General features: G+C 35.6%; 1 protein-coding gene across 30 annotated transcripts in view; it reads left to right on the forward strand.

Annotated features, from left to right (window-relative positions):
- The window catches only part of LOC115333444 (sarcolemma associated protein), an 87,520-nt gene that overhangs the window by 33,695 nt on the left and 26,307 nt on the right, over positions 1-27,518 (forward strand). For 3 of the 30 annotated variants that reach the window (XM_029996362.2, XM_029996361.2, XM_029996368.2), the window contains exons 3-14: positions 2,594-2,747; positions 8,361-8,433; positions 9,849-9,885; positions 11,431-11,493; positions 12,962-13,057; positions 13,363-13,434; positions 14,285-14,425; positions 16,081-16,218; positions 17,515-17,683; positions 17,769-17,819; positions 18,415-18,465; positions 22,793-22,855. In XM_029996362.2, the coding sequence (XP_029852222.1) occupies positions 2,594-2,747; positions 8,361-8,433; positions 9,849-9,885; positions 11,431-11,493; positions 12,962-13,057; positions 13,363-13,434; positions 14,285-14,425; positions 16,081-16,218; positions 17,515-17,683; positions 17,769-17,819; positions 18,415-18,465; positions 22,793-22,855 (1,108 nt within the window). The remainder of the gene's footprint in view (positions 1-2,593; positions 2,748-8,360; positions 8,434-9,848; positions 9,886-11,430; positions 11,494-12,961; positions 13,058-13,362; positions 13,435-14,284; positions 14,426-16,080; positions 16,219-17,514; positions 17,684-17,768; positions 17,820-18,414; positions 18,466-22,792; positions 22,856-27,518) is intronic. The other 27 variants (XM_041118872.1, XM_029996364.2, XM_029996369.2 and 24 more) reach the window with 14 other exon arrangements.

Genomic DNA, 27,518 nt, shown 5'->3' on the forward strand with positions numbered 1-27,518 from the left:
TTGTGTAAAAGGCATTGTTTTGGGAATTGGATAACATATCAAGGATTCGCATAATTAGCAGTATATTAATTACCAGTATATTACCATAAATACTAGTTAACGTATACATGTGTGTGTTTCAGGGCTTGTGCTTGATTTTGTTTTCTAAAGGTAACTTTTAGTAATGATACAAAAGTGATGGAGGGATTGATGTTTGAGAAAGATAGTTTGAACCAGTGAAAACTAGTACGGAAGTAACATTTGAATTTGCTATGTGAAAGGGACCAGCTCTGTGGGTTCCTGACCAATTGCTACATTAATGGTAATGGAATCCTTTTTACTAAGTCCTGAAGTCAGTGCATGTCTCCTTAGACATCAGCTTATTAACATGTTGCTGCTATTACTTCTTTACTAGATGCAGGAAGAAGAGTATTTTAATCCTGTTTGCAAAGACTTCAAGAGCATCACTTCTCTAAAATTTACATGATGAAATTCAGTAGCATGCAGTTAAATGGACATCAGTTTAATAATATTAAATTTAATGTGTGTTTTCTGCAGCCATTTGTTTACAAATATTTCTTTGCAGTTTGAATTTTGTGTCTGTTGGCATTTTGTAAGTTTTGTGTTGCTGATGCTCTGTTGCACTTCCTTTCCTGTGGTCACTCTCCTGTATTTCCTTGTGCTATCTCATGTGTGCCCTGTCTGCAGATTCTGCAGAAGTGTGATTACAAGGGGCAGTGATTAATCAAAAAGTTGGAGGGATAAAAGGCAGATATTACACATAGGAAAGAAAAGGGTGGGGAAAAACAAATAAGCACAAGCATGTTTGTTTCTCCTTGCTTGTGACTCACTTTTTCATAACAGAAGGATTTTCAAATGGAGCGGAATGCTAATTGAAAACAAACAGGAAGTAAAAAAATAATTATCTCTGCACTGAGCCATGAGAAGGTTCAGTACTTTCAGATTAGTAAATTAACAAGCTAATTAATTTGGCTTTTAAACTTAACTGTTATAAAAGCTGTATTATATACTATTATATTATTATTTATTAATATGTAGTATTTCATAATATATGAAGTATTATTTAGAGTAGGGTGGGTCTGATTGTTAGTGCAGTGAATGCAGCCGTAATTTCTTGATCTGTCCATAATTTGTGTTTACCTTCATCTTTATGAACATATGACTGATTATTACTTTCTTTTTCTTCAGATTAAGATCAAAGGCATATCTGTTGAGGGGAAAAAAAAAGTCTTTCATGTGCTGCTTTTCGTTCTGTCATTACATACACCTAGCTGAGCTTTCCTGTGCTGGCATTTCCTGTGGTTACTGTATTGAGTCCCATCTTCTGGACACAGTGGCATTTAAGCTCTCAAATTAGGGGCACTGCTTTGTGCTACTCGGGATGAGCATGTAAGATATGTATCATGTGGTTGGTGTCTTTCCAGTGTGAGATCTGAAGAGTCCTAGTGCTGGTGTCTCGCTCAATTTAAAACCCACCTTTTCCCTTGACACTATGATTTTGAGCTATGTATCACTTTTTTTTGAGGACTGTGGTAATAGAGGCAAATAAAAGCATGGAAAACTTTTCATGGAATCCTGAAAAAAATCGTCAATTGCTTTTATAGGAAAAACATGGGAATACGTTCATTTCTCTGAAGGCAACATCTCTCCCCCAGCCTTATGATTGCTTTGGTACTTGATGAGATTCCTTATGAGGGCAGGAAGCCAGGGATTTCTACCATCCCATCAGGTTCCTGTAATAACTGTTGTCATCTTGAACTACTGCGAGTGACTAATTTCAGTAGTTACACCTGGCTGGTTAGTAACATTCCAGTCCACTCTTTCATGCTGTCTGCTGATCAGGTCTTAGCCAGTGACTCTGGTCTTCTGCCAGGTGACTCACTTGTAACCTCGTCTCAGATGCAGCAGTTTTGACTAGAAGTCTTGTGTCATAAGCAGTTTCAGATTTAGTACATTGCTATTAAAATTTAATTAACTCTACAAATGGATATTTACAAAGGTGCTTGATGATGCAGCAATCTTGAGATTAACTTAATGGTGTGAACTAGTATTGCTGAGAGGTAAAAGCATTCTAATTTTTTTTTTCCTTAGTTTCACCATGGTCTTATATTATAATTCCCGAATTCTGTCTTCTGCCAAAGCTTTTCTTTATGCCCTTAGTGCTAGTCTTCGCTATGTCATGTTTCTGTCATGGAACAGTGGTACCTTAAATGTATGAGCAGTTAGAATTTTTGTGTTGACCAACATAAATATAAATTCTTACATATGTGTGGCAAAAGGTGTTGTTGCTAACAATGTCGTATCCTTTCCATGCAGGCAGTAGGTTAAGTACAGTTTATAGCAATTATTTGCATAGTGTATGTGCTAGAATTCAATCATATGTTAAACAACTAAAAATCAAATACAAATACTTCTTGATAGTGTGAAAGTGTTGCATCCTGAGAAGGGTGTTTTGAGTTTGATACATTTGTCCTCTTCTACATTGGGAGATCAAGCTATATTTTATAGCAAAAATTTTGCTGGAGCTTATGTTTCATCATACTTGTTTTGTTTTTTCCAGATACTTTACTATTCTTTTTGTTTGTTTTTACAGTTCTATCTTCAAGACACTAAAAGTAGTAATGGTACCTTTATTAATAGTCAGAGACTGAGTAGAGGATCTGAGGAAAGCCCACCATGTGAAATTATGTCAGGTGACATCATCCAGTTTGGTGTAGATGTGACGGAGAACACGCGGAAAGGTAAGGGTATGGATCATTATTTTTTTTTTCCAAGAATATTTATTTCGAACATCTTATTACAATCCGAACTTTAAGAGTAAATGGTATTTCTGTTGTAAGAAAATAGTTTTTCTGGTTTTTTTGGTTACCTCTTCCCTCCTTTGTGCTGGCGGTGAGTCTTGTGGCCGCATGGTGAACTGGATCAAGAAACTGATCTGCTGAAAACATGGAGTATACTCTACTACCTGCCCACCCCCTCACCCCCAGCTAGATTTTAACTGGGTTGCTTCCACAGCCCACCTTGTTCTGTGGCTGTACGGGTGCTAGTGCATGCTGTGGAAGTGTAGATCCAGAAAAGGAGGTTCAACTGGGACCACGTGTTTAGCTATTGCCTCACTTAAATTGACTTAAAGCAATTTTAAAAGTTCAGCATGGGTATGTGCGTGTAGTGCTGTGTTGGGGTGTTTTGGGGGGGGGGGGGGGTTATTATTTTATTTTTGTAATGACCTTTCTTTCAAGCCTATGAAACCTAAAGTTTCAGCTAATAATGTGGCAGAAGTATGAAACTGCATTTCTTGATGAAGTACTCAGCATACGTTTGAAACAGGCTAATTTAATTCCTGTCAAGATACCTACTTGTTACTTCTGTGACTGCTACTAATTTTGATTTCTGCAGGTACTTTAAAATGAGGATAGAAAAAAGTTGCTGGCTGAAAAATGAGGTGATGGGATTTTTGTTTGGTTTGGTTTTCTTGCTGTCTTCTTCCCAGTATGCATGCTCAGGAGGTCTTGTATTATGGTAATAGCTATGTATCTGTGTTAATCAATAAAAATGCAGCCTCAGTCTCTTTTTCTTTTGCATTTATGTACAGTGTTTCAGGAGCCATTTCTTTCTCTTTCTGAAGACTGGTCTTGTATGTGTATTATTAGATTGTAATCAATATTGTCAAGGCTTTTTAAAGTTACCTATGGGTCTGTTACTTTCTGTAAGCACGGAACTTCTGGCTGTGTTCTGAAGAATCCTAGTCCGGTAACAGGCAGATTTGGCAGTAAAATGGCAGAACTGCCATCACTGCTCTTCCACTTTACTGCTTTTCTGAACAAGACCTTCACAGAGCTCATGCTTAAAGAGGGGTATATTAGGAAAGAGTGAAATGAAAGAATAATACTAAATATAAATGCTGATGGTAAAGTTCTTTAAAAAGAAACAAACAAAAATCCCCAAACAAACACTCCCCCCCCCCAAACCAAACCAAACCTCCCCAAACCAACCAACTCATAGTACAACAGTAGAATTTTTAAAGGGCATTAAGTGAACAAAACAAAAAGATGAAGCCTGCTCCATCTGCTGCTCATGAATTCTATCTGTCTTAAGCCAGGTAGGTTATAGTACTCAAAGTCTGAAGTTATCAGGGGAAGGTTAATGAATACATCTTTAAAGAAAACATTGTTAAGCAATGGTGGTGGTGAAGTTGTCATGGAGAGCTTCTGGAGCTATAGTGTTTTTGAGTGATTCATTGTAGTGAAGGTCACATCACATTGTTTCACTTTTCTCAAAAATGATGTTGGAAAGATTTAACTCCTGGATATCTAGTTGAAATTGTCTGGAAGTTACTTAAAATGTTACTTCATGTGAAGTGATTGCAAATATTTATGAATACTAGAGGTATACATGGAATAAATCAAAGGAATAGATTGCATCTAATGAACCTGGAACTATTCATTTGACGAGATGCTGTCTTTGCTAAAAGAAGCTGAATTTCTTCATGTGTGTTTAGACCTAAAACAATTTTTATTTTAAGATTTAGTTGGAAGAAAAATTGAGTTCACTTGGATTTTATCAGCTATTACTTGCAATTGGTTTATGTGAAGGTTGGTGGAAAGTTCACTGTAAGCAAATTCTTGCCAGGAACTCTTGCCAGTAGTAGTTGTTCCCAATGGTTTTATGTTAGTTTTACAAAACATGATCCCAGGGACCTGGCATTTGTGTAATGAGTGATCAGGTTGTGCAGCCTTCCTTTTCTTATTCTCTAGCTTTGAACATAGGAGCTGTACTCATGTTACTTACGAATGTGTTGAGCTAGCTAATGTGGAAGAGCATACAAGTTTGCTTTCTTCCATCTCCGTGCTCCCCAAGCAATGAATGAAGATCGTATTATCATGCTGGGGCATGAAATAGCTGCATCGTTGTTGAAGTGTTTACCCATGAATGCAATTGGAATGCATATAAATACTTTTTTTTCACCAGTTCATTTCAGTAGTCTTAGATGTTACTGTTAACCTAATCTAGTAATGAAACAGACATGAAAGTAGTTTTTAAACTAGTGATTCCCTTTAAAACCATTTTGTATTCTGTATTTACATAGTGCCTTACTTGCACAGGACACTTCAGTGTTTTGGTCTGTGTAATTATAAGGTAATGACAGGATAGGCTGAGTTTACTTGCCTATGTGAATTCTGAATTGTGTAAATATTTCTAGAATAGATCTATTTCTGTTTTATTGTTCAGGCTGTGTCTTAGTCATTTCCTTGCAAATACGATCTTGATTTGGTTCATTAAGAGTGGCATGTTCGGTATGTGATTTTTCAGGATATCTTATACGAGCACCGATTCCTCCGCGTTCTGCTGCTGAGCTGAAGTCATTAACAGGCCCCAGAGAAATGTTTCCAACCCCCCCGCTTCCTTATTTGTCCACTTGTGATATTATGAACAAGAACACAGGCCTACTCATTTCCCTCTCCTTAATACCGTACTTATCTATTAATCATCTTACTGTGCTTTTCTCTGCGTTAGTGTGGTTTATGTTCTTTTAGCCCTTCCTAAATTTCCCAGTCAGGGCCACAGCGTTCCAAGAGTTAACTGGCGGTGACTTCCCGGTTTGGAAAGGAGCAGCAGGCTTTCAAGTAGGGTCAAATAATACCAGATGATTTAGTTCAAATGCAGTTTATGCACTTTTTTCCTAGTCAAGTTTGGACTCGTACATCTCTTCTCTTGTGTGGCGGTTGAAAAAGGCTGTGCGGGAGGAGGGAACCCCCGTTCCTTAGCGCTCTCTTGATCATCGCCACGGCCGCTGGTATCGCACCAACAGGTGAAAACAAAAATGAGAGCATCGTTTGCCAACTGTCCCTCTATGAAGCAAAAACTCGGAGGCAGACAAGAACTACGTCTTTATTCCTGTTCCTACGCTCCTTTGCAGCACGAGCGCCTCGGCTGGGTTCAGGGCAACCCCGGGCGGCTTTTTGGCGTTGTGCGGTGAAGCGCGTGACAGTTAGGCGTTTGGGCACGACGCAGCGAGGTCGTGGCCGAGGTCGGGAGCGGGGCTCCTTGCTCCGGCCGCGGTTGTCCGCCGTGGCCGAGGCGGTCGGGAAGCGGCGAGCCGGGGCTGCGGGGCCCCTCGCCGGTTGGCGCGGCCGAGCCCGCGCACCGGCTGCCGGCCCGGGGCGCCCCCTGGCGCTGCCGGGCCGAGCGGAGCCCCTTGGCAGGCGCAGCCGCCCGGCAGGTGAGTGCGCGCCGTGTCGGCCGGGACGCGGGGAGGGGAGGGAGGGGAGGAGCGTCTTCTGCTCGCAGAAGAGCTCTCTCGATCCCGTTGGGCAGCCGGAGGCCGCTTTACTGCTCATTTTTTTTGAATTGCCCGAAAGGAATAACATAGACTTGAATTCAGACAATTGCCACTGTCCTGTCCAGGCAGCGCCAGAATAATGTTTTATATGTTGCTTTGCCTTTCTCTTAGGCCTTCTCGTTATTCTTCCTATTATAATGAACTGATAGCTAAAGGACAGAGTGTGGTTTTGGTTGCAGGGGTTTTTTTTTTCTTTTTTAAATTATTTTTTTTTTATGAACCTATCAAAATGCTCGGTACCTTCTCGCAGCCACTGTCTATTTGCGACCCTCTGCTAAATCCCCTTCATTCCTTAATTTTTTATACAAATAAAGCCCCTGCAGCTTTTAGGAGATATTTTTTTCAGTCTGAGTGTTGATAGAAAAACTTCAGAATTATGTAATCTCACAGCAGACCAACCTGATGTATGACCCAAAGGTAAAGCTGTGTGTTGGTCTTTAATTTCAGATACCCTAACATGTTCTTCTTGAAATCACTAATTTCCTTTTTATGCCTTAAAGGAAAGATTCTTCATTATGAAAGCTGTGTGTTACATGCTACAGCTAATATTGCTAATGTATTTTTCTTGTTTTTGCAAGAACAGATTTGTGAATTCTGGGGACCCAAGTCTAAAGCCAAAAAAGACCCCCTAACCCGTGGATCGCTCTGTTTTGAGAATGAGGTCCTGGCTGTTCTTCCTTGGCATGTAAATTTAATAGTCTACCAGGACAGCTTGAAAAAACAAGGTGCTGTAGCCAAGAGGATACTTCTCCAAAGCATTAGCTTTTAGCACTGAAAAAAGGTTAACGACTCCTCTGTTTAGTTGGATCACTTCTGTATTTTTAGATTCTATTGAGGTAGCTTCCTCAAAGACCTGTCTCGTTTCCCTGGAGCACTACTGGTGTCCTAAAACACCCATTGCCCTTTTTTTTCCAAAGCCAGATTAACTGTTTTGCTGATATTAATAACCATGAAAGTAGAGCAGCTATTTGTCTTTGTATGTTCGTGGGTGCTTTAGGTATAGTGGTAGATAATAGGTGACCATATACTTATTTGTTTTTAGCTTGCGGTAGTAGTTTGGGAACAACATCTGTCTGTCTTTCCATGTAACTGGAAAGAATTTTTACTTCCCAATTCATAGAACCATACAAGAAAAAAACCCCAAAACAGACATAATTTGACTGTTTGCAATGTCATTGAAAATAGTAACTTTTGGGGGAAACATTGTGAAGAGAGGTTGAGCCTGATGTAAGAATCAAATATTGCATTTCTTCCTCTGACTACTTGGGATCTGTCTTGAGTTCAGACATCTTGAATTTAGTCCTGGAGAAGCAAGCTTTCTCCTTCTGAAATGAGAGGCCACTTGTCTAGGGCTGTGCATTAGATGTGTACGTACTACCAGAATAACGAAATAGAGATGTATTGTCTTGAATGATGCTGCTCATAGTGTTCAAGAGGATGTACTTCTCAGTGGTTCCTATACTCTTCCTCTGCGTTCCCATTTTGTTCCTTGTGTTTGTAAATAACAGTCACTTGACAAGTTCAGATGTTGAAGTGAGTGTCTTGTGACACAAATTGGATGTGTTACCTTTTAAGTATCTGGATATGCTCATAGGAATCTTGTCAAAAAGGCAGCTCATTATTTTGTTTATACTTATGCATTCCCATTACCTAGCACAGGTAAGGTGCATTCCTTTTCCCTCATTTTATGATCAAAACATACAGTTAACTTTTTTAACTTGCTGCACTAAAGACAACTTGCAAGTAATGCTGCATGTGGAAGAATTGGAACTGGAGCTGCTTCACAGTCAGGACTAAGTACATATTAGAAACTTGAAGAGGTTATGCTAAAGTGTCCTGTCCCCAGAGGAGGTCCGAAAAGGCAGACCCAGGCACTAGTGCTTGAAGGCTTTCATGCCTCTTCTTGTTTGCCTGCTTCAGAGTTTCTTACGACACTTCGCTTGGTTACTATAACATTAACCATTGAACTTACAATTGAGTAGTAATGAATCATGATGACTTAGTATTTGTTTCTTTTCAGTTACCCATGGATGTATAGTCTCCACAATCAAACTGTTTCTTCCAGATGGAATGGAAGCTCGATTGCGATCAGAGTAAGAATAAGTATCTGTTCATGTGTAGCAAAATTAAACTACTGTATAATGAGGATTTGATGGACGTTATATTTAAAATCAGCATAGGAACAGTTTACTTTCCTGCAAAGATTGTGCAAAGGAAGTAACTGAGAGCATGGTTCTTTTGCAGGCATTATGAAAAAGAAATCTCATTTGCTTGTCACGTTCAGAATTTAAGACAACTATGAAAGAATAAATAAGTTCTATGAAAGAATAAAAAGTTCTTACCGAGTAGGGCTTTTCTGACTGGCTGTGGTTTAGTGTACTGGAATGGGTATTATAAAGAGAAGAATATAGGAAAAAAGACGGGAAGTGAGCAAATTCTCCTTCCCTCTTTTTTTTTAATTTGGGATTATTATTTTTGCTCCTTTAAATGCACATAGACTCTACTAAAGTCAAGTTAATGGTGTCTCTGTGTGTACACATAACACTGTTTATATTCTTCAGATAAGTAATACAGTAACTTGTCCTTGTGGTGCACTTATTTGGTGTCACAATGCAAGAAAGCTTTGCCTGGTATGAGGGGAAAAAAAAATTCATAAAAAATGTTGGATGGGATAATGTTTGGAAACTCAGATGAATATTGAGAGGAATGTTGTATAAACACATACACACATATACTGTGTATATGTGCAGATTTTGGAGAAAATTTCAAAGAGAAGTAGAAACAAAAAATTTAAACATTTTGTTTGCAGTAACTGAGTGCCAGTCACAAATGACATAATTTTAATCATCTTTCATTCTCAGCAATTGTCTGTTTTTGATTGCTTATTTAAATATTCTTTTACCATTAGTATCCAGAAATATTTGCATGAAGCTTTAGGGTGTCTTTGCTTCTGGGAAGATGAGTCAAAATAAATTATTATGGGAATTTTTCCATGTGATGCATGTCCTAATAAGAAATACTAGAAATGTATGGTGCTAGATTTTTAGTTCTGATGAAAATATGCAAGTATAATAGTTGCTCTAGTGAAATGGACAAAATTCTGTAAGTTACCAAATATTATTTTACTCACTCTGTTGAATTTGTAAATGACAGTAGTACATGCGCTGTCTTTTCATATCTATTGTTTTGTGCATGTAAATTGGTTTAAATCTTAATAAATCAAATTTAAGAGTCAAATATTATGTAACTACTGAAATAAAAGTTGGTAAAGAGAGTTTTTAGAATAGACCTTGGATTTATAATTTGAAAATAGTTCTGTAACTTTGAAAACATAGTTTAGCGTAGTATTAACTGGTTTTGCACGTTTGTATATTAACTCTTCGTTTTTATCTGAAGAATAAACTTAAAAATACAAAGCATCTTGATTAAATGCACAGTACTAGGGGTCTTCTGGATTTTTTTAACTGCTATTTTGCACCTGTGTTCACTTTTTAAATTTTTTTTTTAGTGTTATCCATGCTCCATTACCAAGTCCTGTTGATAAGGTAATTAAGTAAATTGCTGTTTTTCTGCCTTATTTAGCTATATGCTGTTTTCTGACTTGTTATAAAGATGAAGAAGTGGTGAAGTCCAGTTACATTTAGATATATCTTCCACTGCCTGTTTTTACCTAGTTTAATATTTAGAAATTTCAGACAATTTTAGAAAATTCAGGAAAAAAAGAAAGGTAAAACAAGAGGTCATTTCATGTGACAAAGCAGAGAAGGTAATACAGTATCATGGTGTATATTTTAAGGTAGCTTGACTTGTTACAGTATGGCACCTGAAACATAGCTTTGAAAAAAAAACCCACCAAACCATTGGCATTAAGATGGTTAAATTTCCAGGTACAGGTTGACTGACTAACAGGTCTTAGGTACTGCATAATTTGATACTTGATCTGTTCTGTGGGACCCAAGAGTAGCTCATGATTTGGTGTTTGGATGAGGTCTGTTGTCCCTGTGTTGTCTTTTTTTTAATAGAGGAGAAGCTGCACTGCACAGGCTGTAAAGTGCTCTGGCATGTGCCAGAGGAAGACTGAGACCAGACCTCTCTGGTTCTGCTTGTATAGCCAGAGTTGCTCACTGCAGAGTCATGGAGTCAGTAATGTCTAGTGTAATTTTTAAACTCAATTTTGATAATGTGGCGGACTTGTAGAAAAGCTGTTAATAGATACAGCCTTGAGACAAGCTATAAGGAATTGATCGTCTCTCTAGCCTCTAAAAAGAAGGGTTAACTTAAATAGGTTTGAATCAGAGTTTTAAACATGGAGGACAAAATTTCAAGAAACCAAGGAAATTTATTTGCGAAGTCAGCAGCCCAGGGAGTTCATAGACTTTTCATTTAAGTTGAGGTTTCAAAACAGCATATGTAGCTTGAATCCAGGGCAAGCCCCTCTGAGGAGGGACTTGCAGGTATAACTGTGTGAATAACAGCTTCAAATTTATGTCAGTGTAGGAGGAGCCTACAAGAGCTAGTAAATAAATAAATTTGCCAACCCCCCCCCCCCAAACAACCCCCTTCTTCCCCACCAAGTCCAGAAGAGTTTCAGTTATGATTGAAGATAATATAGGTATTCCCTAAATCTGAAATAGATACTTATCAAGTGGAATGATGATGATGATGGTTAGGAAATCAACAGGAAATGAAATGTGTGTGTAATGATGACATTGAATTGGAATATGAAAGACTTCACTTTGAGTTCTGGAAGCCCCCAGTTTTCTGTTTGTCCTTGTGTTTCACCTTTGTGCACCTTGTTTCTTTTTTGTCAGTTCAATCTCAACTGAAACAAAAGCCTTAAAACTCTTTGGTGTGTTGGCAGTTCAAGAACTTGTAAAGACATGAACACAGTGGAGCCTCAGTCCAGAGTCTGGAAGTTCTGTGATAAAACATAGAATAAATAGTAGCAGAACAACAAATGATTGAAAATGCCATTATTAGATAATCTTAAATTTACCTTAATGACTAGATTTAAATTATGAATTTTGTATTACGTGAGTTTAATGAAAAATCGCAAACCATTTTGATTCTTAAATTCTCTTATTTTTCAGGTTGCTGCTAACACTCCCAGTATGTATTCTCAGGAATTGTTTCAGCTTTCACAGTATCTACAGGTAGGTTTTCTCTTGACAGCATTTAGTTTGCCTAAATATTTAATCTTTGTTTAAAACACAGATCCTATGCTCTGTATGTCTTTGTTTGGCTTGCATTTTGTAAACAAAACTGCATTTTGTTTGGCTTGCATTTAACTAACTTTTCTGTAGTGAAATAATGTAAAATGTGTTTAATTGGACATAGTATAGTTCTATGTAAACTTTTGGGGTTTTGCATGAGCAGTATAAACTGAGTTTTTTTTGTAGAAGAAACACAAAAGCTCCCTCCTTTATAGAAGGCTCCCAGAGCGCTATATACCTGCTTTTCCTGGCCTTTCTCCTTTTGTACCTCACTGTCCCCAATTTTCTTTTGCTTACAATATTTTTGTCATCATCCGTTGCTGTGGATGTACTGTGTATGTGTATGAAAGTTTTGGTAGAACAAAAGAAAGGCAAAACAAGAGGTCATTTCATGTGTCAGGAACTAGTTTGTTTCTGTAAATATGATTTCTTAGTGTGAATATTTCTGTGTCTGTATCTGTTGGAAATTACAAAGGAGGGGATAGTACTGGCAGCTCTTCCTCATTGGCATCATCAGCCTTTCTGTGCCTGCTCCTGTGTCAGTTTTAATAGGTGCGTTTTTCTCCCAAGATACCATGTCACAGAAAGGTTAGACTGCACAATGGCAACACATTAAAGTGTGTGCTAATATATATATATAAACAAACTCTTTAGAAAGGTTCATAAAATCAGCTCTCTGGAAAATATATGAAAATATTCTTACTGGTCAATTCTACCTAGGTTTAATTTACATATAGTTCTACTGATTTGTTTTGCCTGGTTTTGTTTTGTAATGGTAATTTTTATTCACATCAATGATGAGGCTTTTGAGATAGGTACTAACTTTATATATATTTGCTGACATAGCAGGAGCAGCTCAGGCAGATGCTCTTTCTTGGGAGGCCAAATAGATACTTGCTCAGCAATCTGTTCACTTTCTGTATCCTGGAATTGTTAACGAAGATGCTCTTCTATGTTACTGTCATAAACCAAAAATCAAACAAAAATAGTAGTTCTTGCTTGGCATTTTTCTTTTGTGACCTGATTTGAGGATGAACAGCTCATTGCATGGGAGCTGCCAAGCTGCCTTTTGGTGTTTACAGTTTTGTTACTCAAATCACTGAGAAAAGTCGAAGTGTTTTTAAGTCTTGGAAAGAATAACTTGTTACGATGTGTACTCAGCATGTGCAACATATGCATGAAAAATGAAGGTTTTCAGGAACCTGAGGTTATAGCATAACATTTTCTAATTAAAATATACAAATAAATGCGTGGATGGATAAAATGGGATGGGCTTACTGTAGTTTTGAATGTGACAATTTTTGCTACTCACACTTCCTTTTTTTCTTGTATTTTGGTATGTCTTCTGTTGCTTCTGTTTTTCTGAGTTGTTCTAGCTGAACTGACTGGTGCTCTGCTCCCTTCATAGGAAGCCTTACATCGGGAACAAATGTTGGAACAGAAGCTGGCAACCCTTCAGCGACTACTTGCTGTCACGCAAGAGGCTTCAGATACTAGTTGGCAGGTATCTGCAGGCATCCTTTTCCTTTATGGACTGAAATATGCAGTAGCATATAAATTTTAGCTATTAATTTACAAACAATGGGGAAGAAAGCAGCAGAAAGAATAAAAAGCTTATGGTGGTTTTCTTAAATTATGGTTGTTTTCTTAAACTGTGTAAAAGATACTGTTTAATAAATTTAGTGATTATGTATCAGTTTGAAATAACTTAGTACTAAGTACTCCAACAAAATTAGTCTTTAAAGCAGAACTCTACTGGAACTACATAAAGCACATGTTAATACTAAGGTAATACTTCTTTTCTGCTAGGCTTTAATAGATGAAGACAGGCTGCTATCAAGATTAGAGGTTATGGGAAATCAATTACAGGCATGTTCAAAGGTAAGTAGTTCACTTAAAGTTGAATGTTAGGAATGCTGAAAGATAGCTCTTTTGAAGTGTTTTGAAATTAGCTAGTTAGGAAAGCAGTTGGAACATAAACTTTCCAAAATAATCCTGTGCAATTTGGATAATCTGAATAGCATGAAAACTGTAGATCTGTTCTGTATTTCATGGAATCGCTTTAAATCTAGATAAACGGCTGTTTTTCAGCATTTTTTTCAGCCCAAACTGATTTCTTTTGTATATGCATATAAACATGTATGTAGTGAAAAGGAATTTCTGTCATTGGTGAGAACCATCCTGTCCTGTTTGCTATGGATGTTTCTTTCCAAATAGGGATTTGAAAAAAGACATTATCAATGTGCTGTCTGATACTCAGAGACAGAGTAACAAGTATGCCCTGCTTTGATTGTTGTTGAGGCCACCTATGTCTGCCTTAAATTTTTATTTTTATTTTTACTTCCTCTCAATTACCTACATGATAAGAACTTTTTTGCAGGTCCTGTTTGAGGTCTTTCAGATGGGACCTTGTAGGTTTCTGGTTTGTCAGATTGTAGGTCTCTTAGGCTTAACATTGTCTTAGCAGGGTCCAAAAAACCCCCATAGTTTTCCTATAATCAAAGCTGATCACTGAACGTGTGCTGCCATACATACTCTTCTAAAAATAACTGGTTTACACCCAGTCATGTCAAGAATCTTTGATCGCTGATTTGTCCGTAACATTTTCCCATCTACCAGAAATTGCTAAACCTTTTGGAATAGAACGGGTCTTATCGCAACCTAATATATTTAATGAGCAAAATACTAATTTGTATTCTATCTTTGTATCTGAATTATCTTACATGTACAGAATCAAACAGAAGACAGTATACGAAAAGAGCTTATAGCATTACAAGAAGACAAACACAACTATGAGACAACAGCCAAAGAGTCCCTGAGGCGGGTCCTTCAGGAGAAAATTGAAGTGGTCAGAAAACTGTCTGAAGTGGAGGTATTGAAGTTTCATGCCTGTTCTGGAAATGCTGAAATAGTTATAACTGCTGCTACATAGATCCCTGTTTTGTTGCCTGTAATATGCCAGCATTTGTTGTATTGTGGCACTTGCAGTATATTAAGTAGTAGTGTTTATTTTTCCTGTTGGACAATACTTAGATTGTTAAAAAGTTAATGAGAAATTATTCTTTAAACTCTTCCTTTTTCTGTGCCAGATTTCAAAATTTGTGAAGCTGTCTTGCAGAACTTAGCATGTGTGGGAAATACGTGAGGAGAAAATGACGTACATGCATTAGAAAAAATGCTGTTAGACCTTGTTTAAACTGTAAAATTTATGGAAATGTAAGCTTAGTCACTCATACAAATGGCACTTAAGAATGAGCTTTTAAGATTACGAAGTGTTGGACGCTTTCTTCAAAGAAGATTTCTGCCCTTATAATATCTCTCATTACTGTGTTCCTTTATTTTCTCTTTCCATTATCATTATTTGCTATACTCCCTTAGGTCAAGAAATATCATAAGATTTAATTTTAAGTGCACAAAGTCTCTACCCTCTTCATGCTTTTTAGAGATTGCAATGCACATAGTGTTGTAAATAAATAAGAGATTTCAGTTAAATACACTTTTTTTAGATTGTAGTAGTTCTTGACAGGTTTGTTAATGGTTGGAGTTTTATGTTTACTTCTAGCTTTCTTCTCCTTTCTAATCCTGTACTAAGAGAAGAATCTTCTGACCTATTTATTCTACTTGTTCCTCTTTACTCTTGGAGGAGAAATACGAATTTAACTTTAGTGAGAGATTTGCCTGAGTGCTTCCTGCCACATAGTTTTTTCTCCATACAGAAGAATCATTGGCTCATGGTTGAAAGTTGTCCTTCAATAATTATTATATAATGTAGTTTTGAATGCACTTTTGTTTAAAGGTGTTTTGATCTGTTTTGGTGGTGAAGGAGAACTAAGTCAGAGCTTGTTACAAAAAAAAAAAAATTGTGTGACTGAAGAAACAAATCTTGAGCTATGAGGAGGAAACTCTATACACCATTTAGTTGTGCTGCTATCTCCAGCTGATGCACACTTCTGGAGCATTTCTTGCCTCCTGAAGACCCAGCTGTCTCTTGAGTAAGGGGATCTTAGTTTAGATGCCTTTCTACATTATGGAGTACAGAAAAAGATTTAGAATGCTTCTTTGGAGCCATTTGGCTTTTATAATGTGTTAAATCTTCTTTTGCTGGGTGAAAAAGTATGATGAAATCTATTGATTACATTGAATTACAAAATATTATGAAACTTCCACAGTTAAGCATAAAACAGAATTGAATGGGGGAGATGGATCACATGTTTCAGTTCTTTATTCCTATCAGTCACAGTTAATTATATAACCCACTGTGGGTTTTTTGGTTTGGGGTTTTTTACACATGCATGAAGCAAATATATTTCCACATAATCTGTTCTTTAAGTAGAACATTACAAAGGTTTGTATAGATAGCATTTTTGCCAGGACTTGATCTGTTTGTTTAACCTTAATGCTTAGGAACAAAGCAGTTAAATACGATTAGTTAAATATACTCTTTGGAAAAAATAGATCTACTTCAGTGTTTGGTAGATTATTAGTCTCTATTTTTTTTATTTATTGCATAATAATTCTATCTTACAGCGGAGTTTAAGTAATACAGAAGATGAATGTACTCACCTGAAAGAAATGAATGAGCGGACTCAGGAAGAATTAAGAGAATTAGCTAATAAGTACAATGGAGCTGTAAATGAAATTAAAGATCTTTCTGACAAGCTAAAGGTAATGACAGAACTTCATCTGACTTACAATACTTTAATGCATGGAACAAGTAAATACAATTTAATTTCTAATGTAGCAATCAAAGGTTAAGAAACTTTTTCAACAACAGGTTAATGAAAGAAAGATGCATATCATCTTTTACATATTCTTTTGGTTTACATTTAATGTGCTCGAAACTGTCATCAGTTAAGAAAATTGCTAAACGATTTCCCTTCTTACTAATTTTGCAAGTTACAATAGTTTTGGAGCTGCAATTTATTTTAGTATAAAATTATGTATGATGTAAAACTTTATATTCAGCTGCTTTTATATAGACAAATAACTTTCAACCTAAACATCTTGCAGTTAATGGGAATGAAAACTAGAATTAGAAATAAATTTGCATTTCATGTTGCTTCTTTGTGCAGTTACAAACATAACTAGCCTACCACATAGTAATAATATGGCTCAGCTGTCAGGGGGAAGAAGGGTGCTATCAGGTTTGTTATTAAACTAAACATCTACGTATATTAGTATTTAAAGGTCCTTTATGCTGGAGAACAAAATAATCACAGTATAATAAAGCCTATTCCCAAGGAGTCTCCAATTTAGATAAGCAGATGATGTGGAGGAAGAAGGTAGTAGTGTTCCCTTGGTAGACCTGAGACAGTTGTTGCATTTGTCTTGGATAAATACTGGAATTTGAACTTAGGTTCTTCCAGTCCTAGTTCAGCACCTCAGACAGAAGATTTTTCTTTCCAAATTAAAAGGTTAAATTGCTGGTCTTAAGGCAATTGGTTTCCCAATTATGAGTTAATCACTGATGATGATGGGTATACACAGAGGGATCAAAATTTAAACTTATTACCTAGCTTTGAGGGAGGAGAGTCCTTGAAACTTATTATCATGAAATCCAGCAAGGAAGATGATGTGGCTTTTGATCAAGTTGGTCTGTGCAATGTACGTTCAGTTCAGAAGGACTTTCGTGTTTTGATTGTTTTGAGATGCTGGGAGACTTTGGGTGTTTCATAGTTCTTGGGCCCTGGTACTATTCCTGTAAAATTTAGGTTCCTCAGATAAAAAGTTAGTTAAGATATTTTCAGATTCTTTCTCTCTTACTGTGCTTGAAGTGAAATTTATAGAAAAATAACAGTAGAAAAATGTTGCGTTGTTTCCATTTTCTTTATCTGACTAGCAAAGACAGTTACTTATTTACATTTAGTTATGTACATTTAGTTATACAAAAATGAAGGAAATCTGTTCCTTTACATGTTAATTTTTATTTGTTTGGGGATTTTTAAAATCTTTTTTGAGCAGGTAGCAGAAGGAAGACAAGAAGAAATCCAACAGAAAGGACTGGCTGAGAAAAAGGAATTGCAGCATAAAATAGACGAAATGGAAGAGAGAGAGCAAGAGCTTCAAGCAAAAATAGAAGCTTTGCAGGCTGATAATGACTTCACCAATGAGCGGCTAACTGCTTTACAAGGTTAGTTACTAGCGGGGAAGAAAATTTGATTATTTGTTTTTCTTTTAATCTGTGAAATATCTTTTTCTTGGACTTCTGTTTACAGTACGGTTAGAACATCTTCAAGAGAAAACTCTTAAAGAACACAACAGCTTAGGTAGGTGTGATCAGTTTCTTGTTTCAAGCTGGTTTGCAGATTTTCTGTTCAATTATTTTCATTGTAATAATCTTGTAGCCTAGGTGTGTGGCAAAAGAATAATGTTTTACAGTTACTGCAGTAGTGCATTCTTCTTGGTATCACTTGTTAACATTGAAAGACATGTGGCCATAACAGAATGCCAGTAGAGGGCACTGCTGTTGTGAGTGTTTAGACTTCTGGTTCATTGCTCAATTTAGAGCTCTGTTTGCACCTCTCAGCTCCAAGATTTTGAAGGGTTTTTATATACATATATATACACGCACGCACACACATATATATATAAAAAAAAGGATTTTTAAAATACATATACATATGTAATAGGCAGTAATTCTTTGGGTGATAGTAACCTTTTATGTGTTTGAACAAAGAGGAACATGATCTGGAGTGTAGGAAAACACATTAAGTTTTGCTTGTTTTGTTTGATTAGATTAGATACTTAGAAGGAGGAGGTAATATGAAAAGCCAGATGCATTTCACAATGCTGTATTTATAAAGAAACAAAACCCAAACCGTTTTGCTTGGTTCCAGAAATAATACCCTTTCTTAATCCTAGGCATACAAGTTGACGACTTCATACCTAAAATTAATGGGAGCACAGAGAAAGGTAGTGTATCTTAAGGCTACCTTTTGTCTTACGGTTGATGTTTGAAGTTGAACAAATTCAAAATGTTCTCTAAAGTTTTACTTTGAATAATATTCTCTTAGAAAAAATGAAATTTAATTTGTCCACTCCTCTGACCAGCATATTTTGCTTAGACTTTCAGTCTAGGTGGTTTTGGAAAGTTCTGTAAAATGTAACAAACCAACTTGGAAGTCGTCTTTTTTTTTTTTTTTTTTTTTTTGCTTGTTTTTGATGGGCTCTCACTGGAATCAGTAGGAGTCTACTGAATGATATCAGGTTTGTGACACAAGAAAGTGGAAAACTCATTGACTTTTTTTCCTCTTAATTTTATTTTCCCTTGCAACACAGACATACACCATTTTTCTAGTAAATTGGGTATGGTAAGTAAAGTCAGCAAAACATTTTTTTTTCCTAACTATAACGTATGAAAAATGTGATTATGTAAAATATATAAACAGCGGAAACTAACTTTTTAAAACTCAGGACTGTCTTTATGTAAAACAGTGAACTAACTGTTAGGCTTTTTAAAGACAATTAGTTAAGCTAAGTATTTTAACTAATGTGTCTTAACATACACTTGAAGTTTTCTGAATAAAATTAGTAAGAATATGCCCAATATCACATATATCAAAGAATAATCCAGTTATGCTTCTGAATTCACTAAATTGTTCCGTTGGCTAAGATATATTTGACCTCTTACATTAATTGTAAATTTTTCCTTGATGGACCTTGCTTCAGCAATTGCTGTGTCTTGCTGGATAGCGAAAGCTCTGAGGAATGGTGGTAGTATCAGTTGGAAGTTTGGGGTACCTATATAGAGAACTCCTGGTTTTAACCAATATTCACAGTATTTAAGGATTACTGTATACATTTTTGAAACAAAATTTTAAAACACTCTATGCTCTAGTTTTTAGCTTTTTTTTTTATTTGTTTTATAAATGAAGAGCTTCTTAACTAGGGAGACCAATAGCAATGTAAAAGAGATAATCATGGCATAACCTCATGTCTGGTTCTTATCTGGAGCAGGAGGAGAGATCTGTTAAACAATGACAGGAACTGTACAAAAACCTCCCCTTAATCTAAGTACTAGTTATCCCTTAAAGTCTTAGCATTTTAGGCACTTAGCTGTGATGCATGCTGAGATTAGCAAGCAGGAGACTTATGTTCCCAGTTCTCTGGACTGCCATACTTTGTTTTTAGATAGATTGTTCCATCTTGCTGATGCATAATTTTAGGTTGGTAATACTCTTAATGCTTGATAGAATGGTTAAGAAACAAATTTGCTTTTAATTTCTTTTTAATCTTCCACCCCACAAAATAGTAAACTTCTTTACAAAGCAAAACTGAGGTACTGTATAGGGATTTTGATTCTTCATTCTAACCAAGTAAACCGTAAAAAGATTTTTGAAAGTTAGGTTGTTGGAGGTTATTAAAAAACCATGCAGTACTATGAACGAAAGTAGCCTAGAGCTGAGTTGAAACCTATAGTAAAACCTTTGAAGCTTCAAGTGCAAATACATATTGTTTTATAGAGTAATAATTGGTAACATCACACTAAATATGATATGTTGTTTTAATAAACACTATTTTTGTTTGTTTTTTTTTTAATTGTTGGTAGGAATGTCATGTTAGTTTTTTAAATACTGCTATCTCTTATCAGTCTGAGTTTAAAAATTGTCTGAAATACTATTTCAAAATTGAATTCATTATTTGATTATAATAAATATCACTGATATTCACTTTTTTGTCAAAGTTGAAGAAGCAATCCCTTTTTGACTTATTTTGGATTGCATAAGAGTCAAAATGTTATCTGGATGGATACGTGAAAATATAGGTTCCTCCATGCTATGAGTAACAGTAGAACTTGTACTTAAACCTGGGAGTTTTAGGAAGCTGTCGGCTAATTTCTTTATGAATATAGACAGCATATAACTGCTCATTCAAGTTGTCTTTCTGTGTGTTTATACAGTCTTATCACCTTTTTCTGTCATGCACCTACCATGCTATTTTATTATTCTGTATTTTAGTGTAGTTTTCCATTATTCTGTCTGTTGTACCACATTCTTCTGTATCTCTGCTATACCCACCTGGTCCATCCACATTTCTTTGGCATTTTACAGCTTTGCTGGCCTGTGGTCTTTTCATGACAGTCTGTGCCTTTCTGTATCTTCCTGTCCTTTATCTAGCCCTTGTAGAATAACAGATGGGCAGTAATTTTTCTCTGCCAGATTTTGGATTTTGTTTTCTTAAAAGCAGCAGGAGGCAGTTATTGGTTTTTTTGCTGAGTAGTCTGCATTATTTTAGAAGAGCTAAGAATTTAGAGTTTATAATGTAGATTCAGCAACTTCAGCAGTGAAAGAGGTTGTAGGTATTTTGCATAAGGAAAAGACTTCACAGTTGAAGGCAGACGTCAGAAATTAAATTTTTTTTTGGTGCTAAATAGCCTGTAAGGGAATTAAAAAAAAAAAAAAAAAAAAAAAAAAAAGTTTCCTCTATTTGAATACACAGGTTATACATACCTTCCCCCTGCCCCTGTCAGAGGAAAATTGTAAAACCGTGTAAAATCAATATGTTTTTTAAGATTCCTTTTGTCTCTGTCTCTCAGAAGTTCAGGTCAAGTCCTCGAGGTATGTTTATAGTCATACTACCTAGTCGTTGCAAGAATAAGGATTTTACATTACTTCTTTCTGTGGCTGTCCATAACATTAAAAGATCTGTACTCTTGAGTAGAGGAACTAAGAAGTCATGTTATAGCCTCTCTAGAGGCTTTTTATAACAAAGTGTATTAAGATGATGATAGTTAGGCATCCATTTTCTCTCATTGCACATACAGAAATTCCGGTGCAGAAGAGAGTAACTTGCTTATACATCAAGCCACTGATAAATGTTGGGTTAGAACTGAGATATTTCAGTAAGTGGTGTGTTTCTCAGTGAGTTGCATCACACCTGGCTTTCATATTTAAGTTTTGAGAGCCATGTATTACATAAAAAAGATATGAGGAATTTGCATACAGTCACTCAGAGGATCATGTAAAAAGGCTAAAAAAAAAAAAAAGAAAAAGTTTAAATATGGAAATAAATGTTATAGCTGTGGTGCTGTCTTTTAAAAGCCTTGTCCTTGTGGGTTAGAAAAAAGTTTACTTTTTAGAGTAACTTTGAAATATGCTAAAACTTGGTATTACAGATTGGATCTTAACAGCTAAGATTCTGATATCACAAGGTAATGATTGAACAATTTTGTTAGAATGTAACACATTTTGTCTGTTTCGGTACTAAAATCAGCCTTTTCAGATTGCTAGACTCTTGAGGCTAAAGGATTTTTGAGGTTCTTTAGAAAGGAAGCATTAGCGCCTTTTTACTTGAAGAGATACAAGATTCTGATGGAGTTGGGAGCTGATCAAGGTCATATGGAAAGACTTGGGTAAACCTGGGAATTGAGCCCAGTTTTAGGATCTCTACTGTAGAACTGTCCTTTCAAAAATTGTTGTTTCTGTGCAGTGAAACTTTGTGTAAAAAGGGTGATATTCAGCAACACTTACCCTCTTGAAATGAAAAGATTTGTATTAGGTATGAAGAATAAACATGAAAACTAAAGAAAAATGTATTAAACGCTAAATAAAAGCTAATTAAAAAAAGCCGAAGAATATAGGTTAAATAGATGTTTCTTATTTCTTCAGTGCTTTGATTTGGTATTTGCAATTATCCATGTCTGATCATGAATTAACAAATGGGAGGAACTAGAGGCATCAGTGCTATGGAGTTGCATGTTTCAGTAGTGTATCATCTGTATTCTATATTTATTGTGATTTAAATATCACTTATGTGTATTAATCTTTTTTTGCCAAACATGCCAAGTTGCCAATGGAAATTTAGTGGAAGTCATTTGTCACCACCTAACCTGAAAAAGCAATACAGCAAATGCCATATGCAGAATGTCTGGACTTTTAATAATTGGGTATTACTAAATTTTATTAAATGAAGTGGTTTATTTTTTTTAAATAGCTTCTGTTGAGGTAAGGGGCTTTTTATTATGCTTAAGAACTGCTATTAGATTTTATTATTTAAAAGTACCCCTTGAAAATGCAGATAAAGTACTTCTTTCTTCTAATCAGTTCAAAAGAGTAATCTGTTTTCTAATATCACTCGGACATCATTTCAATTACGTCTTGTCTGCTTGCATATTAACTCAGATTTCAAAAATTCACTGTAAATATACAATTACAAATATTGTTGATATACCTTTCAAATTTTTTGTTGCATCAATTTGAAAATAAGAAGATGTAAACTTAAGTGTTTCTTTCTTTACTAGAGCACTTTCTTTCAAAGAGTGGAGGGGACTGCACTTTTATTCATCAGTTCATAGAATGTCAGAGTGAGTACAAGAGTATTCATCACATTTGCTTTAAAAACAACAGAAAACCAGAAAAGGTGGATAAAAGACAGGATTTGTCACTACTATTTAATATTTCTGTAGTAGCAGAAATTTTCTAAGCATAGAATTGTGGCACTGTGATATTAAGCAGATGCCTGTAGTAGTAAGATACCTTTGCTCTTGCAAAGTGATGATCACATTGTCTCTTCTTACCAGTTAATCCATTATTGTCCTCTGACCAATAAAAGGGTGGTAATGTTGCCACATGGTGTTTAAAACTGAGTGTAATTTTTCACCTGTTACAAATTAAGAAGTTGAAAGCCTAACACTTGAAGCAAACATCACAGGCAGCAGTAGGACAGAGATAAGGTAATGATGTCTTTTCTTCATTTCACATATCTATAATTTATCTGATAATTAAAGGTCTTACACATTCTTCAAATTAGTTGTTGCAAAGAACAAAAAGGAAAACAAGACCTTAATTTTTATGTAGAAATATAAGAGATTCTTTTAAGAAAAATAGAACATAAATATGTAATACCAATCTTACGACGTGCTATTCTGGAATAAAAAACATGTTTTTCGAAGCAAGTGGCTTTTGAAAATGAGTACTGAAACAGCGCAGTCTGCATAACTATAATTAAAGAAAAACTTAAGATGTTAATACTTTTTGTCCACTGAGAGAAAAATATCATTAGGATGAAGAGAGAAAAGTGCTATTAAACTTCAAAGAAAACTCCTTTGTAGCATAAAGAATTATTTTTTTGACTTAAGAGTTTACGGAAATTATGTACCAAAAGTTGAGCAGAGAGAAGTATTTATAAGCAGAAATAAGGCAGGTTGGGTTTTTTTTGACATTATGCCCATTGGACTCTTCCTTTCCCTTTTAAACTTCAATAAGGAGGTGTAACAGACTTATTTGACTTCACTCCTTGTGATATGGATTGCAGTGCTATAACTGAATAACAGGATACTGCTAATGTTTGTCTAAGAAAATTTAAAATATTTATTTGAAAAAAATGAATTACTTTTTAAAAAGTGAATGACTGGTAGCTGTCTTCTGTCAGGTTGAAGTTTAAAGTAATTTTAAATTTTGCCAAGACCTTGTATAAATCTTCTTTATTCAGTACATAAAAATGAACTGAAGTTAAATATTTGAGTAAAAATATTTTTCTGTCTAGAGTGAAAATGAAGAGTACGCGGAATGATGTTCAAATACAAATTGGTTGCCTGTTTTCATTGTTTGGATGTTAGCTTAACCTATTTTAGCAAAACTTATATTAGTATCACCGTTACCAGTCTTGTCACTACTGAGAAGCAAAAGTGACCATCAGGATCTAGTAAAAGATTCTAACATGCAACTGAAGTAGTAATAAGAGAATAAAATAAAGATCAATTTACTTATGCCTCCCTTTGAGAGATTGAAAGCTAGAGTAAAGACACTGTAAGGCCTCGATTGCCTCATTTTTAAAAGAATGAATACGAGTTCAGAGGGTTCAGTAATCTGCATTTTTTGCGACAGTGTAATTTTTTACTATCTAATCAAAACCAAAAAAGATTCCAAGTCAGCAACTGGTGTATTTATTCCTAGACTGAAAGTTTGCCTTTTCCAAATTCAAACATGTTTAGTCAGGCCCCACAAAATCATAGGTTAAAAAACTGCAAACTGTGGCATCTACTATTTTCATTTTGTAAGTAAGTGCTACCCTTCAGTCCTACTCCTACTCTTTGCTCTCTGCAGCAGTGAAGGTTGGGAACTAATGGGGAGAAAAATCATAGTTCAGAGATTGCAAGGAACTGGAATTCCGGAAAAGACTTGCAGCAAATACCACTGGAATGGAAAATAATATCATAAAGATCAGCAATATTGAGAGAGTATTATATGATGAACTATACATTATGGTTTTTTTGCCCAGAGGTTTAGGTATTGGGAGAGGAGCAGGTTTATTATTTAAAAAATAATAATACAAAGAAAAAATCCTAGAAATAGGAGTCACACACTGAAGTTGTGTTATGTAGGGTTTGCTGTTTTGTAATAGAAGCAGAGGAATTAAAACTATAGGATCTGCAAACCATAGGAGAAATCTAAAAAGAAAGGAAAATTGAGACAACCATACAGTTTGTCTAGAAGAGAAGGTTCTGACTTGTGCTGGTACAGCAGGGAAAGTGTGCATCTCCATAGTTCTGGGGAAGAAGCACTTGAATTGGGAAAGCACAAGCAGAGAAATGAGGAAAACCAGCTTGAGTCAAAAAGTGGAGTACGTAAGATAGCAGAAGGAAAATTAGATGATTAAACAGTCTAGTATTCTATAGAAACAGTTGCTACAGAGGTATAGGACAGTTGAAAGTGTTATCAGTTAAGAGCAGTCAAGACCTGTCAAGGTACTAAAGCTAGAATTTTTTTGGTGGGGGAGAAACAACAGGACACTAAATCTTACTTGCAATGCAGTTTGAATGCTTAACTTAGGTAGCATTGTTTGTAAAATCTGGCTTCTGTAGGTTTTAGTATTTTTTATTTATTTTTATTTTTGAAGCAGAATATGGCTCACGGTATCATCCAGTAACCTGTCGTGATCTACAACATCTGTAGAATGTTATGAAATCTTGCTCTGAATGATCTGGAAAGTCTGTTACTTTCTGATCATTATTACATCCAGTTCACTTGTTGCTCATTTCATAACTTTTTTTTTTAGTAACCACTGGTGAAAACCCGTGACATCAACAGCAAAAATCATGGTGCTTCTTTTTGATTAGTACATGATATGAGTTATTACCAAAAATGGTGATGATGTATAGACGAAAGAGAGATTTGGTGCCCTGCTAGCTTCCTATCTTTCACTCCAATCTGACTCTTCTTTATTTGTGTGCTTTTTTTCCTTGTTTTGTGATTTTTTGCATTTATGATTTTAAATGCAAGTCAATTTTTGCTTTTTTGCTAAGTTTTTGATATTTTTAAATTTATCTATCTAAAATGGAGTTTTTGGATGGATTGAATGGCTATTTTCAACTTTTCCATTAATTTATGACCTGCAGGTGGCAAGTAAAGTTAAAGCTGCTCAGTATCACTTTTTTCAGATGGTTTGAAATTTGTGTGCTGAGGGCTGGGTTTCCTTTCATTGGTCTTGAAACCTGGCCTCCTTCAAAGAATAATTTGATACAAAAACATAAATGTATTGGGGGCATGTTATGTAAGTAATTGTTGTAATGTTAATAGATCTTAACTATTATATTACACATGGTGATAGGGAACCTAAATCTAAAACGGAGTTCTTAAATTGAAAAGATAGGAAATGCCTAGAAACCCTAAAGGAAAGCTGCCTTTGAACTGCATTCATCAGCAAAAAGAAACACAAACTTTCACAAAGATGAACTGAAAGCTTAACTTCAAAGCAGATTGGTTCAGTAAAAATTAGTATTATTTATTGTATGTATCAGTAACTGTTTGCTTTCTGTTAAGTAGTGACTGGATAGCATGAAAGTAAAGATTGTGCCAGAAATTAAAGCTACAATCCTCACCCTAATTTATACTTTGATAGCCAAAAATGCACATCTTGACTCAGGGAAAATGTGGATTGATTTAAAAAAAAAAAAATCAATCAAGTTTATGAAGTTTTCTGAAATAGTGATATGAAAAGATGCAGAGGTCTGAAAAGGCAAAGTTTTAAAGATATGTCTACCTTTACTTTCTGATTGTTGTCTGGATTCTGCCATTAGTGACTAGGGTGGTAACAGAGTGCAGAATAAGATTCTATTTAGTTCTACGACATCAACATCCCATTTTCTGTTAATTATCTAAATATACACAGATGCGTTGAAATAAACTCTTTTTTGTTGGCTTTGAAATATACGAATGTTAACATTCTTAAAACACAGAGAAAGCTTACTTGTTTTCTAAGTTAGGAGAAATGTCAGCCACCAAGTGAAAAATACTGGCTGTACCAGCTTTGGGTCACACTGGGCAAGGGAACTTGTGTGTTACTGCTGAAGTTCTTTGCTGAAGAAGTAGCATCAAGAAGAAAACTTTTGTACAAATTTTGAAATTCATAATCGACATTAGAAAACAGTAAGCCACCATGGAAAAGAAAAAAACCATTATGTCTGTGCATTTTTTTTAATCATAGGAATTGAGAATTCTTAAAAGTGTAAAAAGCTTCTGCAAAGGTTTCAGTTAGGAAAAACATCCAGGTCAAGAAGACTAGTTTCTTTGGTTTGTACTATAATTATTCTGGTTTTAACAGTTACTGAATTGTGAAAACTCTAAGATCCAGCAATTCCTAATGCTAAGTAAGTTTTCTTCTGTAAACTGATTATAGAAGCCTATTTTAAGCTAACAGTCTAGCATAGATGAGGTGTTACCCCTTCGGATCAAGCAGTTGATAGCTACTTTGAGTGTATGTTTTTCTGCAATCAGCTAACTTTTTCAGACATACGGGCAGAATTCCTCAGCTGCTTTCTTGTTGCCTTCCTTGCTGCTTCCAGTCTCAGCTGAGTCCTGGAATAATCACATATGAAGACTTTTGTTTAGATTTTTTTTTTTTTTTTTTTTTTTTTTTTTTTTTTAATGGAAGAGAGCTCATGATATCACTCAGTAACTCTTCACTTGTGGCTGCAGTAACTTGATTCCCACTGCGGTGCCTTCCTCAGCCTAGGCACAGGGACTCTC

The sequence above is a fragment of the Aquila chrysaetos genome, chromosome 20, assembly GCF_900496995.4.
Source record: "Aquila chrysaetos chrysaetos chromosome 20, bAquChr1.4, whole genome shotgun sequence".
NCBI lineage: Eukaryota > Metazoa > Chordata > Aves > Accipitriformes > Accipitridae > Aquila > Aquila chrysaetos.